This window comes from Carassius auratus, unplaced genomic scaffold (assembly GCF_003368295.1).
Source record: "Carassius auratus strain Wakin unplaced genomic scaffold, ASM336829v1 scaf_tig00005328, whole genome shotgun sequence".
Lineage (NCBI taxonomy): Eukaryota > Metazoa > Chordata > Actinopteri > Cypriniformes > Cyprinidae > Carassius > Carassius auratus.
The window spans coordinates 148,579-162,673 of NW_020523650.1; the positions used below are offsets into that span (position 1 = coordinate 148,579).

A 14,095-nucleotide genomic window follows, 5' to 3' on the forward strand; every position below is an offset into this window, starting at 1 on the left:
CCTCATTTTCAAGTCTCTACTAAAACAGTATTTTAATCCATTGGCTGAGACTGAAATGAACTATGCCCCTATATTTATGATCACAAATTATTCCTGGGACCCCCTCTCTCATAGCTACATGGTGAGTGGATAGGCCCTATCATTTTGAGGTAAATGTGCTCAAAAGTCTGAAAATGTGTGTTTAACTTTTAGGAATTTGAAATAATTAATACTTTTTGTACAGTTATACAAATGTTTAGTATTTTAGTATCTTATAGAGGTGTTTTGGTATGCGAGTTAAAATTCTAATTAAAAAACATGACTGTCACTACTGAAAATGTGCAGTCACAGCCAAAACAAGGGATGTTTTGTGAAGAATAAAACATTGAATTATCAACTAAAATATTATGAGAGTGTTTGGTTCAGTCTATATTCAAACTAATGAATTCTTAACTCTGAAATCAGTATGATTAACTTTAGGCATTTTACAAAGAAAAATTGGTCTCAAAAATTACACTTTAAATATTATTACTGAATGATTTACTGGTGAAAACGTTTTAATAAAATATCAAAAAAATATATTTACAAGCTAAATGTAAATAAAATCTTAATTGATCTTAACTTTCTGAAAATACAATATGTGAATTAACTGCACAATTACAAGAAATGTGTACCTTGTATATTATACAATTTGTATTAAAAAAAAATGTTTGGAAAATGATTTGAACCAATTCTGTCGAATGGAGTTGTTTGTGCATGTGTTTGTGAGCTTTTGCACACACACACACACACACTCAGGAGGAGCGTCTGGCAGATGAAAGTGAGCACAGAGATACAGTTACACCCAGAGTGTGATGCACCCATTACGGTCAATTTACAGAAACCTGGTTCACAGTGAACCCTCTCAGACTCATCATGCCACAGCAGCTCTCAAATATCCCTTTCAACTTACACTATTTCAGCTCATTTGCTGAGCCACTGATGGGAGGGCCACTAGGTGGGGTTGTCAAGGTCCTTATGCCACCAGCCCTCCTGCTCGTCCCTCAGGACCGGCAAAGAGAGGCCATTTCTCATGCTTAAAAGGGGAAATGCATTTGGGGGCAGGGTGGTCTGAGAGGAGGAGGTCAGCCTCCCTTCATCTTCCCTCCCCCTGACACAGGGATTAATGTGCAGTGATGTCGCAGGGAGACCAGCATGAATTAGGGATGAGGAGCAGAGAGCATAGGCGACCCCATGTGACTTCAGAGAGATCATTTCTGAGAGCAAAAACATGCAGCAGCCTAATTACATATACAGATTGTGTTCTCTGAGTATGACATTCACATATGTAATATGGAAAGTGCTGGCCAGCAGTCCAGAGGAAACAGTGTGCCCACTTACCCTGCTTTTACTCTCCCTGGTTTTCATCTGTGTATTAAGCCCATGAAACACCAAAACAACAGGTCAAAAAATCTGCACTGAAAAGACTTCAGCCAACAGCCAACTAGCACATACGTTTTCTGCCTATGTGAGAGAATATCTGCAGGTGGAAGTAGTCTATATTTGTTTATTTAAAAAGAAAGGGAAACTAGGTCTGCAAATTAACAAATTGTAAAATAAGCAGCGCTTGCTTACCATTTTGAAAATGGATCATGCTGATCACTTTCTTTATTTGAGATGCCCATGTTGTTATAAAAGTAAAAACGTGTATAGACCTTAGTCATGGGAGGTCCGTATTTTAAGTTTTGAGAGGAATGAAAACGAGGCTGTGAGGGTTAAAAGTACAGTGCGATAAACAGATTGTATGATGTACAGATGTTTTAAAATACTAATTATTCAGTTTCGAAAGCTCCAATTTGTGAAAATTACATGATCTAGGACCTTTATACAGTAATAAGACTAAGTTTATCCTTCACAGCCTCATTTCCATCCATGTAAAATTCAATATGGTGTCTAAACTTACTTAGGTCTATTGGAATGCTAAGTAAGGATAACCTAAAATAAGTCATTCTAGTAATTCAATGCTTTCATCACTTTTGCTTTTCTTTTTGTGCAGAGGTTTGTTAAGCTGAACAGCCAATCAGATTGATCTGTCTCACCGACTACTGATTGAGTTTTGTGCTCAGTTGGCACAAAAGTCATTGAAAGGGTCCAACAGTGTGGAACGCCTCAAAAACTGAGCTGACAGACATTCTCAGACAACAGATGATAAGCTCAGTGCGTCATGCCCTTTAGAAACTTCCAATAGACACATCCTATTTCTTTCTGTCTTACAGAGACAACTTCATAACTTCCCCTCATTACAGTCCTCTCATATCAATACCATCCTCAGATTTGTAACTTTTCCATCTCTCATTTTTATTCATGTTGCTCTTCCTTTTCTCAATCCCACTTCATCTGCACTAAAATGTCATGTCAGCCCAAGAAGACACGGTCTTGCTCTCAGTCGCCAGTGCTTCATGTCTGGGACAGGATTGGTGACTGTGTCAGTGTAGGAGAGTGGTGCTCCATTCTCAGGGGCTTCATTCTGAAAGGGGCTTCTCATCCCAGATTACAGCTCTGCTCCACACCTAGCAAGTTCACTGTTATCTCCAGCTCAACATTCGGATCCCATCGGGAGTTAGTCTGGAGACATCTACAGAGAAATGGAATGGGAGAGAATTCAATGAGACCATTGGAATCCACCAAGATAGGAACAGTTTAATCTCTGAGGAGTTTATTTCATTATTTCATTCAGCTGTTTGAATTATGGCATGAAGTCTATCTGTAAAAATATAAAAGCATTTGCAGTAAAAATGCAGTAAAACACTAATATGAAATGACTTAAACATGACTTAGTACTTGCAGCAACTTGTGTTGGGAAGCACATTTTTTGTAGTTGGTCACCAGGTTTGCAGACATCTCAGGAGGGATTTCGGTCCACTCCTCTTTGCAGATTATTTCTAAATCCTTACGGTTTCTTGGCAGTTGTTTGGCAACTCAATGTTTCAGCTTTTCTATAGATTTGAGGTCTGCAGACTGGCTAGGCCACTCCATGACCTTAATAAGCTTCTTCTTGAGCCACTCCTTTGTTGCCTTAGCGGTATGTTTTGGTTTATTGTTATCCTTGAAGACTTATCCATGACCCATCTTCGGTGTTCTGGCTGAGGGAAGGAGGTTCTTGTCCAAGATTTTTTTAGTACATGGACCCGTCCATTTGCCCCCTCAATGCAAAGTCGATCTGTACCCAGAAAAACATGCCCAAAACATAATGTTTCCATCTCCGTGCTTGACTGTAGGGATGTTGTTCTTGGGGTCATAGTCAGCATTTCTCTCTCTCTCGCCAGAGAGCTCAATTTTGGTCTCATGGGACCACAGCACTTTCTTCCAAGCCTTCTCTGAATCATTTAGATGTACATGTGCCTTCTTGAGCAGTGGTATCTTGCGGGCTCTGCAGTATTTCAGTCCATTGCGGCATAGTGTGTTACCAATCTTTTGCTTGGTGACTGTGGTCCCAACTCCCTTAAGATCATTAACAAGCTCCTCCGTGTAGTTTGGGGCTGATCCTTCACCTTTCTCATGATCATACTTACCCCATGAGGTGAGATCTTGAACAGAGCTCCAGACCGAGGCCGATTGACGGTTGTTTTGTATTTCTTTCATTTAAGAATAATCCTACCAACAGTTGTCTCCTTCTCACCAAGCTTCTTGCTGATGGTCTTGTACCCCATTCAAGCCTTGTGTAGATCTACAATCTTGTCTCTGGCATCCTTTGACAGCTCTTTGGTCTTGCCCATAATGGTGGGAGAAGTTGGAATGGAAAATACAGATTGTGTGGACAGGTGTATTTCATTTACAGACCCTTTCCCCGCTACACACAGAGTATGTACACATATAGTATGCATGCACGCACACACACACATATACACACATGCATATATACACATAAAATGACTTACCAGAGTTATACTTACTTAACACCTGCAAACTGCAGAGCAATTTTTTAAACTTCTGAGCCATCATGTCCATCATTACACTATTAGTGTCTAAGCATGTGTAATTAATTGTTAGCTCTTTTCTTTTAAAGATTCTCTTTTATCTAAAGATTCTAAATTGATTTAATTGAGCTAATTCCAAATTGAATTTGACTAGCTAATGTTGAAATCAGTATATCTCAAACAGTTCTGTTTATACTACTTCGTGGCCAACGAGCATATAAATAAAATTATAATTTACTGTAGCTATGAGCTAGGTAGCACAGAATCTGGGCAAGATTGTATTTCAAAATACATGACCCAAGACAATGCTTCTTTATAAATGAAACACTAATATATTGATCTACTTTTAAGGTTACATGGAACTACTCCGTGAACACACATACACACACACATACAGTTACTGAAGATGAGGATTGACTGAAATTGAATTAAGTCCCAAGGTTCTAGTATTGGAGAATCACAAAAGCAGAGATTTGTCATTTGTGCTGAAAAGCAGGGTTCAGACGAGTTGGAGATTCGCTTATTGTCTCGTCTCAGGGAATCCCGCGCCTCGGATTGGTTGCAGATCTGTTGTCTGAATGACGTCTTTGAAATTGGTGACAAAAAGGGTTTTCCTTGTAACTGCTGAAGTCGGTTGTCTTAGCTACGGATGGTGAAGCACTGGAAGTTCTTCTTAGAGTTTCTTCTCAGCTTTAGACTTTGAAGTTTTCAGCCGTCATTGAGGTTTCAATTGAGTATCTGAGTTCTAGATGACTTGATCACTCGATGGTACAGCGCGTGAGGTAAAAGCCCAAGGGTGTACGAAAACAAGCAAAGAATCTGTCTGTGTCATTTGGTTTTAAAGCAAGCCGATTTGGTCCCTCCCAGAAGTGGCTGTGCCAATCGGACGCTGTTGCAGGGCTTATCCACGCCCCGTATTGTTCCTTTCCCATGCATGAATTAAAACACTTTTTAATTCATCACTGTGGAACTGTCTTTGCGGGTTTTGTTAATAACTTCTATAAAGTTTCTTAACGTGCATACGATTCCAGATTTCATTCATACTAAAGTAGTGCAAATAAAACAAGCTTTCATTCAACACTAAACTTTCCATATCTTGCACATATTTAATGGCTTTATCTGCTAAAAGAAGACATAACACATATTATTTGTGAATCTATGCCCTTTCATACTTTGAAATGATTGTCATTTGAACTCATCTATATGAGTTCTTTTGTTTGTACAAAGGAAAAGCATGTGTTTTTCTGGAATGTAGAGAAAGGAGGGAGAAAGTGGGGATAGTCCTGAGGTGTCTGTCGCTGGAAACTTTCAGTTACAATGTTGTTTGATCTGTTGTTCAGTTAAACGTTATTGCTCTTCCCGTGAAACATGAAGCCGAGTCAGCAGGGGACAATCAACCATTTGCTGGCATGGCTCTAAACAAAAGGGTTTTGATTCTTGGATTATCAACATTCTTTGTCTTATCACTGCTTTAGACGACTCTTGAAACAACTGGGTGCCTTGGTTTCTTTCCTTTGATCGATTTTACAACTTGCAAAATGGTTAGGGGGTGAAGCTTTAGATGTCTCTGGAATGTAGAGTTTCAATGGCTCATGTGATGATTCACAGGTTTATTTGTGTCTGTTCGACAGGGTCCCTACACATGTGTACACCAAACTCCCCCTCAAACAAGAGAGTGAGACAGAGTCCATCAGCACTCATGAGCCACTTGAATGGGTTAAAACAGAAGGATGATGGAAGACATTCACTGTCCGAAACATCCTGTGCAAGAAATAATATGAGAAATAGAGTGACAGCGATAATAAAGCACAGATGGACGACACAAATCAGCCAGTTTTAATGACGTGAGAGAATTAGCCAGGACAATCTGTCTGGAGAGTCAATCATTTGATTGGAGCTAATGAAGTGGGTACATGTCTTTTGAGAAGCATCTAGCGTTGCTAAATTACAGCTCATCTTATACAGAAAAAAAGAAAACTGTGCCCAGTGAAAGTTCAGTTTCATAGTTATCAGACAATGACCACCAGCAGGTGCGACATAGCTGAGCTGAGAGGAAGTGCGTGTTATTTACAGGAATGAAAAACAGCATCAAAGGAAGAAATTGAGAGGATGACAAAAATAGAGGGTGAATTTGAAGACCTATTGAAAAAGAGGGTTTGAGACACAAGACAGACAGACATGTAAGCCAAAATGGGCACGGTGGGCTTATTTACCAGCAAGGTGTTTCTTCCCGTATGTTTCTTATCTCTGTCAGATCATACAAATCTTAAGCGAGTCTACCTGGCTTCATTAATTTTTAATTTGCCAAATGACTAACTCAGACAAAAAGAATAACTTTGTCTAATCATTTTTCCTATGATGCCAGAAGATAATATAATCCTAATTGAGGTGCTTGCTTGACCCGTTAATGTGAAACAAAGCGGTAGTTTATGCAATACATTTGTTAGTCAAAAGCTTGCTGCTAGTTGAGCTTATATAATGCTTTCAATAGGTAGTTTTTTGATGGTGCACATGCTTAAAGTTGAGTCTTAACAACCGTCCTCCACTCCTTCATAGTTCTGTGTCAGTGTTTTAACAATCCACCCATCTACCCTTTCTTCTCCTCTCTCTCTCTCTGTCTATCGCTGTCTCTTCTCTCTCAGAACTGATCGACGGCACTCCCACCCTGAAAATTAACCACGGCTCGGGTACATTGGTCCTGCAGTTGCCGGGCAACGTGAATGTAGCGGACAGACGTTGGCACAGACTGGACGTGAGGAGCAACAGCAAAGTAAGTGTTCACCATTAGCAGGCGACTGACTGCTGAGCCCAATCGAGCCGAGGCCCTCTCTCCTTGCCAGCTTCCTCCTATAATGCTGTGGTCACAGCTGTTAACTAGGGTTTACTTGATCCTAGACATTGTTTAGTGTGATCATTTGTATGCAGTGTTGCCAGGACTGTTTCGGATTCAGCGGCTTCTCCGTTGATGCTAGGCTCCGTAGTAGTCCTGGCATGTAGTCTTGCTGTGGTGCAGTTTGCCTTAGGGTCAGTCTGAAATTGCTTGAACTTATAACGCTTATTTTTCAGTACAAACAGGATGCAAGCATCCTGCTTTGTGTGAAAGGAACATTGCAGCTTGGAGCTTTTAGACTGCAGTAAAGATAGTTTGCGGTTTGATATTTTATGCAGCAAAGCTCCTGTCTATAATCCCCTTTGTAAGTCCACTAGTAAGGAAAGTTTTAGGTTTTAAGACTATTACTAATAAATATGCAGACTGCTGGAATATAAAATCATTGTTTTAGGTTGTGCTAGATTTGTGAACAGTTTCACAATTGCATTTTATCGGGTGTCAGTGTTTCTCTTTGCTCTGTCCCCTTTTTCTTGTATAATAATGTCATATGTTGCTGTTCCGGTGAATAACGGCCCATAGGACAAATAAATACATTTGTGTGTGTGTGTGTGGTCAAATATATTTTAAATATATGCTAAATATATGTTGCAAACAGAGAAACTCAATTAAAAATATTTTGAAATAGGAAATATATTTGGTTTCAAACTTCATATAGCCTAGCAAAATATATTTTAAAATGAATTTCTGGGGCAAGAAAATGCTTTTTCTTATTTTTGTATTAAGAAAAAAAAAAAAAAAAAAAAAAAAATAAATAAATATATATATATATATATATATATATATATATATATATATATATATATATATATATATATATATATATATATATATATATATATATATATATATCTTTTTAAATGTATTCTCAATTCTTTAAATGTATTCTCAATGTTGTGCTGTATTGGGTTGTTCCATGCCATTATGTAAATCAGCTTATGCACTGTCATTATAGACTATAGCCCTGTTTAACCAGAAATGATTTCAGATTTAAATCTTTTACAAGAATTACAGCAAAAGCCAGTTTGATGAAATAATATATATTTTTATCGATACTTGAGAAATTCTATTTGAATATTACCAGTGTAAACTCCTTTGACTTCTACGGACTCAATTAAATTCCTTTCAATGTTAAGAAATGTGAATAACTGTAAGAGGTCTTTCATGGTGCTACATATGCTGGGGTGTGAATTTGATAGGTGCTTGATATAAAATAAATGGTGCTTTAAAAAGTTCTTGAATTAGGTGTTCATGAAAGAGTGGGAAACCCTGATATTAATCAAGCAGTTTAATCTAAGTCTTCTGAAGAGACATGGTTGCTTTATGTGATGAACAAGTTTAATTTATTTTATTCACATATAAATATTGATCAAAATACAGAGCATATCAAATACTGTATGGTCATTGGCATCTCAAACGTATGTATGAGAACAAACCTCATTGGTTCTCACATCCAGCAAGCACATTTGAGCTTCAGAAGACTTGGGTTAGAAGTTTGGAGCAACATGAGGAGAAGTAAATGATGACAGCATTTTAATTTTGAGTGAATTGTCCTTGTTTCCACGTTCTATGTTATGTCTGCATATGTCTGTCCGTTTATGTTTGTACAAAAACCTCAACTTTGACTGGGGTCTCAGACCCAAGGACAAAGCTTGAAATATGGACCTAACTTTAAAGACATTTTGAAAATGTTACATTTATGTTTACAATCTCAGAGAACCCCAAAACATGAATCAATCCAATACATTTTTACATTCTACATGTTTCAGTACACACTGTACCTCTTCTGCCAGATGATTTTATTCATTCTATTTTTCAGCAGTGTTTTTGATGAAGTTAGATGTAACTCAAACATTCCTTTTTCAGGAGGTTCGATTTACACTTGACCGCTGTGCAGGAGCCACTATCATGGAGATGGAGGGAGTGGGCAGCTGGCTAACTACTGAAGACCACACTTCATGTGAAGTTACTGGCATCACACCAAACATGGACAAGTAAACCACTTCCATTATGTCTCTTTACACACCAATGCATAGTTGTTTAAAATATAAAAAAAAATTGACCCTGATGAATCATTAAAAATCGTTCTTCCTCCATGATAGCAGGACGCAGTGGACGAGTCAATGAAACAACCATTACCCTCCTTTTTCTCACTCTACATATGGGACTCATGCCAATTATGGACTCACTAATGTCTATAATACTTATAATTACAGAAAGGTCTCAATCTAAAAGGTCAAATGAATTATCATAGTGAATCTCTAGAGAAACATGACCTCTCCATAGCATACAGCACATTAGTAACTCGTGTGAGAGAAGCAAATGAGGCTAGGGTAATGACCTCTTCTTATGTGCTTTCAGGCATCTGAACGTGACACAGGTGCTTCAGCTGGGAGGAGTGAATGAGAACCTGCCATATATCTACCCACAACTACAACACAAGCACTTTACGGGCTGTATCCGAAACCTTATCGTGGACAGCAAGGTGAGGAAATGCATGCATCTCAATACAGAGAGAGACAAATCTTTGACAAGATAAAGAAGCTTTATTATGCAAAGTCCTAGAACAGAGATTATTTTTATTTTTATATGATCCATATGAGACCATGTCATATTATTATTTTTTTTAGTTAAACATTTTGTGAAAACCATGCTACATTTTTGTCAGGATTCTTGATGATGAACAAAGGTCAAAAGAACAGTATTTTTTAATGTTTTCCCTTTTTAGATTCGCAAAGACAGAAAAAAAAAAAAAAATGCCATGACTTCTTATGGTTGCGTCCACCCTCAGTTTTGAGTTTTTTTTTAACAAATATACCAGCCATAGATTTTTCTAGTACATATCCCAGCATAGTTCTGTCAGAATATGTACTTTTAACCATTTAGCTGCTGAGGGAGATTTGACTGTAAGCTGTGTATTGCCTAGTTCACACTTTCTCCCTCCAAGAAGTGTATTTGAAGTGAGGTATAATAGACCATGCCACTGTCCATAGTCTTATAACCCGATCTGTGATTTCACCCCACCTTATGTCAAGGTTTGTTACAATGAGTGACTATTTGTTTCTCATTGTAAATTTATGATTCAGCTGAAGATTCTTGAGTCTAAAACACTTAACCAGTGGTCATCAGACACAAAGAAACAGAAGAGAAGTGTTCACTTAGGTTACCGGGGCTTGACTGGAGAGGAAGCCATAGACTTTTAAAGGAGGAAGTACAGAGGTAGAATTGCGTTTCTCAATCAGTTTACTTTTGCTGTCTCCCTGTTAGTGATGTGATAATTCTGAGTAGGCTTTCTGGTGGCAAATACACAGTGTAACAACAATGAGTTTTACATAGTAATTAACTCAAATGATATATAGGGAATTTGAATAATTAATCAAGAATTTGATTAATATATATCTCAGATGACAGTTACATTTAATTTTATTGATTATGAAAAATAGCTCAATTGCCAATACCAATACTAATCACAGGGCACTGTAATTTACTCATTAATATGTCAATATTACATTCTTCATATCAATTATTGTGATCTCTTACTGTAAATTACTGCAGATCAAACAGTGGATTGTCCAGCAAGCCAGATTGACCTATCAGTTTTCAATAGAGATATCACTTTTTATAATTCAAGGAAAAGTATTCTCTGGCCATGAAAATATTATCCTATCCTTATGATAAATTTAGTTTCTAAATTTAGAGCTTGTAGCTAAAAACCAAAACATTTCAGTGACTCGTAATGTGAGTGGGGTGGAGTCCAGGCCAATCATTTTATATATGAGTTTTTAATAATTCAACTAGTAATACATCAAACTACAAATCACACAGAGTAAATATGCGTACGAAAATACAGACAATAAACATTTACAAGACATAACGGAATCCAAATAAAAGAGAGAGAGAGAGAGAGAGAGAGAGAGAGAGAGAGAGAGAGAGAGAGAGAGAAGTGGAGAAAGCGAGAGAGATCACAGAATGAGCTCAGGTATGAAAATCAGTCAGTAAACCTTAGTGGAACCAACAACAAATCAGATCATAATAACACTTTAAACCAGCATTTAAATCTCCATAGAGAAAGTGATACTTGCAGAAGTGTCCCATGTGAGTGTGGCGTGAGATCGGCGTCGAGCTTGTGAGCTTTGCGCGTTGAAACAGCCATGTGCCATGAAACGGAGGCCATGTGACGCGCGTGCACGCTGCGCTTGGCGTGAGCGTGGAGCACGTGGTCCTTTGTTCTGTCCTCGCGCGGTATTTGAAAGGTTCAACAAACATTGTTCCAGAATTCGTCTTCCTTGCGTGGAGAGGCGAATAGTTTAATAAACTTAGTAAAGAAAAGAAAAGAAAACGAACGAAACGAAAGCTTCCAAAGGAGCCATTAAAATGGCTTTTTCTCTCAGCCCCTGTGCTGAGGGGGTTCGCGCTATGAGCGCGGCCGTAAGCAACGTTGGAGAGCAGCGTGTCCGAGAACGGAGAAGAGAAAGAAGAGCAAAAAGAGCGACGAAGAGAGGGTGGACCTTGTTTGGTCAATTCTTATAGCTTGAAATAGTTCACGCCCATTTTCGAGGGAGCATCCAATGAATGTCCGCGATCTGAAGCGGAGGGAAAGTTCCTTTGTCTCGGTTGAGACAAACCCCTGATGATTTAGGGCCTGTCCGATTTCATCAGGAATATTAAAGCAAGTTCATTATTCCAGATTAAATACATTTTTCATTACTTTGCTCTAGATAAATGGGTCTGTCAAAGCATGACGATTAGAACAAGACTAAACATAATAGGTATATGTGATCAAAACATGAAGTTACATTAAATATGTGTAATTCTACATCTGAAAGATTTGCTTAACACATGATAACACTGCAGATGTTGGGAAACATCTAAATGTACCAAAAGGGAATACGTAATACATTTATACAGCATAAAAACTAACAGGTAACAAATTCATTCCATAGAATGCATTGGGGAGAAGATTTGGCTTCTCTCCTCTCCAGTGTGGTCGTAAACTTTACGACCTGCAAAAGTGGGGGTTGCAGAGACATGGCTCTCTTTGAGGAAGTTAAAGTGAGGAAAGACATTTCCTAAAGTATAAGCTTGCAACTTATACTCTTCACATAACAAGGATTAACCATTTTATGCAATCCATAAACATAATTAAAATACATATTAATAATAAAATGAAAGTAAGGAACTTATACGAAAAGTTCCTTTGTCTCCAGTGTTGGAAGAATTTGGGTTGGGGGTTTTCGTTTCTTCTTTGAAGCTCGCATGGGCATCGTAAATAGTTTAAGTCCAGCCAGGCTGGCATTTAGTACCAACAGTCTGAATTTATAAAACAGAATTTAACCCATGAATCGCTGACCTGCATATCTGTTACATCTCCCCCTTTCGTCAGATGAAGTCCCTGTGTGGACATCATCGGACGGCAATCATCAGGATGGGCAGATGAAAGGTGAATCGTGATGGTCATGTAGCAGGTGGGTCATGATGGCAGGTGGTTCCTGAAGCTGAGGACTCCCCTTGATGAGGTTCGGTGTTGTCTTTGACTTGGCACCCCCTTTCCGGGGATTCCATCGGGGACCTCCAGCCACAGTTGTCGTGAGTTTGGCTGTAGAGGTTTGCATCTCGTTGAGTACCCTGTATAGGATGAAGGTTACGCCAAGAGTCAGGGCGGGACCAATGACGGTGGAGATGCACCGTGCAGTGTCGGCAGCAGTCCAGGCTAGGACCGCAGATGACTGGTTCAGAATGGGCTGTCGAGACAGTGCTTGGAGGGCTGTATCGACAGGAGTAATGTCAATGTGTTGGGTGGTACCTTTCAGTACTTGGTCCAGCAGGTTGGCACGGGTGGCGGTGTCATGCTGGTCGTAGGTCAGCATAGCTGAGCGCACAGGAGTGTTGACGAGCCATCTGTTACCCACAATCTCTGCTTGCGTTTCTGTGACTTGTGTACGAGGCTTGGCTTCGGCAGGGCAGCGCGTATCGCTGACCCAGGGTTGCAGCTCGCAGATTCCTTCAGAGTTGTGTCTGAGGAAGGGTTTGCTAAGGCAGAGATAATGAATGTCTTTGGTTAAAGTACACATGTGCATGTTTGGGGCCAGGTACAGCTGTGTGTTGCTGTCGTGGTAGGCCACCACATTTGGGATGTGTGTTTTGGTGTGGGTGTTGCTCTTCCACATCCTGACACTGACAATGTCTTTAGGTCTGTAGACTTGGTTTGACTCGCTGATGAGTTGGTTCAGGAGCACGTTCACTTCTCTCTGTTTGGGGTTTACGTGCCGTAGGAAGGCGCTATCCAGAGAGTTGGCCAGGTGCATTCGTAGCAGGTCAGCTGGCATGGTGATGGTGTAAGACAGCACAGTTAACACAAGGCTTAAGGGTATCATGTGTGGTGGGGTTTTACTCGTGGTTAGGCTGACTTTGGAGGAGCTAACCTCCCACAGCATGGCTGTTGTTAATGCTGTTAACAGCTGAGTCTGGGTAAAGTCCTTCTGGAAGACAGTAAACAGTGGTTTCAAGGAGTTTACAGTCTGGTTCGCTGCATTGACACTGGACATAACAATGTTAAACATTCTGGCGGCAGCAGCGGCTCTAAGCAAAGCTCCCGGGAACTGTTTGGAGCGGTGGTGGTGTCCACCTAACTCCATTTGTGTAACCGTCACTTTCTCATGTTGGCTGAACAGGTGTTTGACATCGGCCTCAGTGTGAGTGAGGGAGTCCTCTCTCCATCGGAACCTTGTACAGCTGTATTCGGTTACAGTGCTGGGGTAGTGTGCCCTGTCATCGGTAGTCAGGAGTCTCAGCGGTTTTCTCGGTGGCAGCTGTCCTCTCTTTGGCTGACAGCACGGCACGGCAAACCACAGCAGCATCCTGGTACAGATAATAGGGAGAGAGAGAGAGAAAGGGGAGAAAGAAACAAACAAGGCCTGTCTTTGGTTGGACAGGACAGTCTCTTTGCTTCGTGGGCGGCGACTGGGTTTAGCTCGCCCTCGCCCATGTTTTGCCACATCTTGCTCTGGTGCTGCGTGGTGCAGCACATGCTGCGTCATGGAAATATATTGGCAGTATCCCCCTTTTGCTCCGTGGCATTACACGCCCTGGCATTGTGATGTCAGACGGTGCACAACCCACAATATTGTTCTGTGCACGCAGCATGGTTTGTGTATCATGCAGTGGTCTGGGGCTTTGGTTGTCAGTGACTGTAGACTGGTTGCCAGGGTGGATGGAGGGGTCTGAGAGGTGGTAAAGTCATTATCAAGGTTTCAGAAGCCTGCATGTCCGCTGT

The 14,095-nt window shown here is 40.1% G+C and overlaps 1 protein-coding gene across 1 annotated transcript in view; it reads left to right on the forward strand.

Annotated features, from left to right (window-relative positions):
• The window catches only part of LOC113070832 (neural-cadherin-like), a 109,173-nt gene extending 99,779 nt beyond the window's left edge, over window positions 1-9,394 (forward strand). Inside the window, exons 23-25 of the mRNA XM_026244252.1 lie at window positions 6,578-6,705; window positions 8,689-8,816; window positions 9,184-9,394. Coding sequence (XP_026100037.1) covers window positions 6,578-6,705; window positions 8,689-8,816; window positions 9,184-9,361 — 434 coding nt within the window. The 3' untranslated portion in view covers window positions 9,362-9,394. The remainder of the gene's footprint in view (window positions 1-6,577; window positions 6,706-8,688; window positions 8,817-9,183) is intronic.
• Window positions 9,395-14,095: the final 4,701 nt, after the last annotated feature.